At 37.1% G+C, this 2,847-nt stretch overlaps 2 protein-coding genes across 2 annotated transcripts in view; one reads left to right on the top strand and one right to left on the bottom strand.

Moving 5' to 3' along the window:
* Window positions 1–1,561: 1,561 nt before the first annotated feature.
* EMH_0043520 (uncharacterized protein) lies at window positions 1,562–2,128 on the top strand (the record flags this gene model as incomplete). Its single annotated transcript, XM_013495851.1, has 1 exon — window positions 1,562–2,128. One exon carries the CDS (start codon window positions 1,562–1,564, stop codon window positions 2,126–2,128), a length of 567 nt encoding a protein of 188 aa, XP_013351305.1.
* A 609-nt stretch (window positions 2,129–2,737) lies between these two features.
* The window catches only part of EMH_0043510 (uncharacterized protein), a gene marked incomplete at both ends in the record, with an annotated part of 2,899 nt that continues 2,789 nt past the window's right edge, over window positions 2,738–2,847 (bottom strand). The window contains one exon of the mRNA XM_013495850.1: window positions 2,738–2,826. Within this exon, the coding sequence (XP_013351304.1) occupies window positions 2,738–2,826 (89 nt within the window). The remainder of the gene's footprint in view (window positions 2,827–2,847) is intronic.

The following is a 2,847-nucleotide window of genomic DNA, read 5'->3' as shown; positions in this document are numbered from 1 at the left end:
TTTTTTTTTTTTTTTTTTTTTTTTTTTTTTTTTTTTTTTAAGGGTTGGGGTTGTGGTTTTGGTTGTTTATTTAATTTCATGTTTTTATTTTATTTGTATTTATATGGGGGAAAGTAAAAGTAGGTTGTTCCTGCATACATAAACCCTTCTAAACCCTAAACCCTAAACCCTCACAAACCCTAAACCCTCTCCTAAACCCTAAAGCCTTCTAAACCCTAAACCCTAACCTGAATCAACTAGGGTTTTGCCGAAAGCATCTTCTCCTTCTCCTAAACCCTAAACCCTAAACCCTAAACCCTTCTAAACCCTAAACCCTTCTAAACCCTAAACCCTTGTAAACCCTAACCTGAATCAACTAGGGTTTTTCCGAAAGCATCTTCTCCTTCTCCTAGTATTTCTCCATCTGCCTCCATTTTTAATATTTGTATTTTATACGCCGCTTTGCTTGTGAGGGCGGTCCAGGCGATGAAGCGATTAGGGTTTAGAGACGAAACCCTAAACCCTAATTCAGAGAAAGGAGAGAAAGAAGAGGGTTTAGGAGAAGGGGGAGAGAAAGAAGAGGAAAGAGGGTTTATAAACCCTCCTAAACCACCTAATAAACCCTCACGAGGGTTTGGAGAAACCCTCGAACCCTCCGTAAACCCTAAACCCTCCCTAAACCCTAAACCCTCAGCATCAACTAAACCAGGCTCAATGCCTCCTATCGTTAGTAAACCCCCATCCTCTGATTCACAACACACACAAACACAAACCCTCATTAACCCTAAACCCTAATTCATCCTAAACCCTAATTAACCCTAAACCCTAATTCATCGTAAACCCTAGTTCACTGTAAACCCTAATTAACCCCAAACCCTAATTTATACACGCTAAACCCTAAACCCTAGACCCCAAACCCTAAACCCCAAACCCTAAACCCTAAACCCTAAACCCTTGTAAACCCTAACCTGAAATACAAATAGAGAAAACTCTTTCTTTGACTAAACCCTCTCTAAATATAATATCGATGAGCGTAGGCTGACGAAAACCCTTGGGGAAAGAAACCCCAAAGATGCCGGATGCTTTTTGGGTTATAAATAAAGAGGTTTCGCGGATGTGGCAACCTGCGTATACACCCCAAAACCCTAAACCCTAAACCCTTCTAAACCCTCCTAAACCCTAAACCCTAAACCCTAGAATCTGAGTTGGTTGTAAAACCCGCTAAAAATTAAACACTGATTCGAAATAAACCCTAATTGTCGTAAACCCTAATTCAACTATCATAACCCTTATCCATAAACCCTAAACCCTAAACCCTAAACCCTTTAAAAAATAAACCCTAATAAAACCCCAACCCAAGCCCATCATCAGCTCCTTCTCTGCGTCGATATTCCCTACAAAGAGTCCTCTATCTCTGTATACTTTATACATTAGGGTTTAGGGTTTAGGGTTTAGGGTTTAGGGTTTATACCTATAAAATCATATCGTATACTGGGGCTCAAACCCTCGGGGCCCCCCAAAGAAACTAAATCAGAGAAATAAACCCCAGAGATGCTGCTGCCTTCACTGTATGTTTGGGTGTATGCACAGCTCCTGCTGTTTGCTGCTGCTGCTGCTGCAGTCCCCCCTTCTCCCCCAGCAGCAGCAGCAGCAGCAGCAGCAGCAGCAGCAGCAGCAGCAGCAGCACCAAGACGCTGACGCCCAGAACAAGTACCGAAGCATTTGCTGCTGTCTCTGCAGTCTACCCATCTGCTGCTTGTCGATAAAAAAGGCGAAAATAAAGAATCCAAGTGTACACCGCAATGCTCGCAACCTCAGCAGCAGCAGCAGCAGCAGCAGCAGCAGCAGCAGCAGCAGCAGCAGCAGCAGCAGCAGCAGCAGCAGCAGAAGCAGCAGCAGAAGCAGCAGCAGCAGCAGCAGCAAGAAGGAGGAGAAGGATATAATTATAGGGAAGCGGAAGCAGCAGCAAGTAGTAATAGTGCAGCAGCAGCTGATGCAGCAGCAGCAGCAGCAGCAGCAGCAGCAGCAGCAGCAACAGCAGCAGCAGCAGCAGCAGCAATGTAATAGCAACAGCAGCAGCAAGCAGCAAAGGAGGCAGCAGAAAGAACAATACAAGCAGCAGCAGCAGCAGCAACAGCTAGTAATATAATATAATATAATATAATATAATATAATATAATATAATATAATATAATATAATATAATATAATAAAAATATATAAACAGAAGAAAAAGCAACAAAACAAAAAACAACAAAACAAAAAAAACAAAAACAATAAATAAATAAAATAATAATAAATATAATAAATAAAATAAATATAATAAATAAAATAAAATAGATAAAATAAACAATAAAATAAAATAAATAAATAAAGCAGAAAAGGAAAAGCAAAAAGAGAGCTGCCTGTATCTAAATAAAAACAAAAACAACAAAACAAAAACAAAAACAAAAAAAACAAATAAAACAAACACTAAAACAAATAAAATAAATAATAAAATAAATAAAATAAATAATAAAATAAATAATAAAATAAATAATAAAATAAATAAAATAAATAAAATAAATAAAATAAATAAAATAAATAAAACGAATACTAAAATAACAACAAAAACAACAAAACCACCAAAACAAACACAAAAACAACAAAACAAAAGCAAAAACAAACAAAACAAACAAAATAAAAAACAAAATAAACAAAATAAATAAAATAAAAAACAAAATAAACAAAATAAATAAAATAAAAAACAAAATAAACCCCTACCTGCACAAGGAAAGGCAAGAAGAGAGCTGCCTGTATCTATATAAAACCAAAAACAAAAAAAACAACAAAACCACCAAAACAAACGCTAAAACAACAAAACAAAAAG

Source organism: Eimeria mitis, genomic scaffold (assembly GCF_000499745.2).
Source record: "Eimeria mitis Houghton genomic scaffold, Emh_scaff1788, whole genome shotgun sequence".
NCBI lineage: Eukaryota > Apicomplexa > Conoidasida > Eucoccidiorida > Eimeriidae > Eimeria > Eimeria mitis.
The sequence above is the reverse complement of the archived record's forward strand: the minus strand, read 5'-3'. Positions and strand labels throughout refer to the sequence as shown.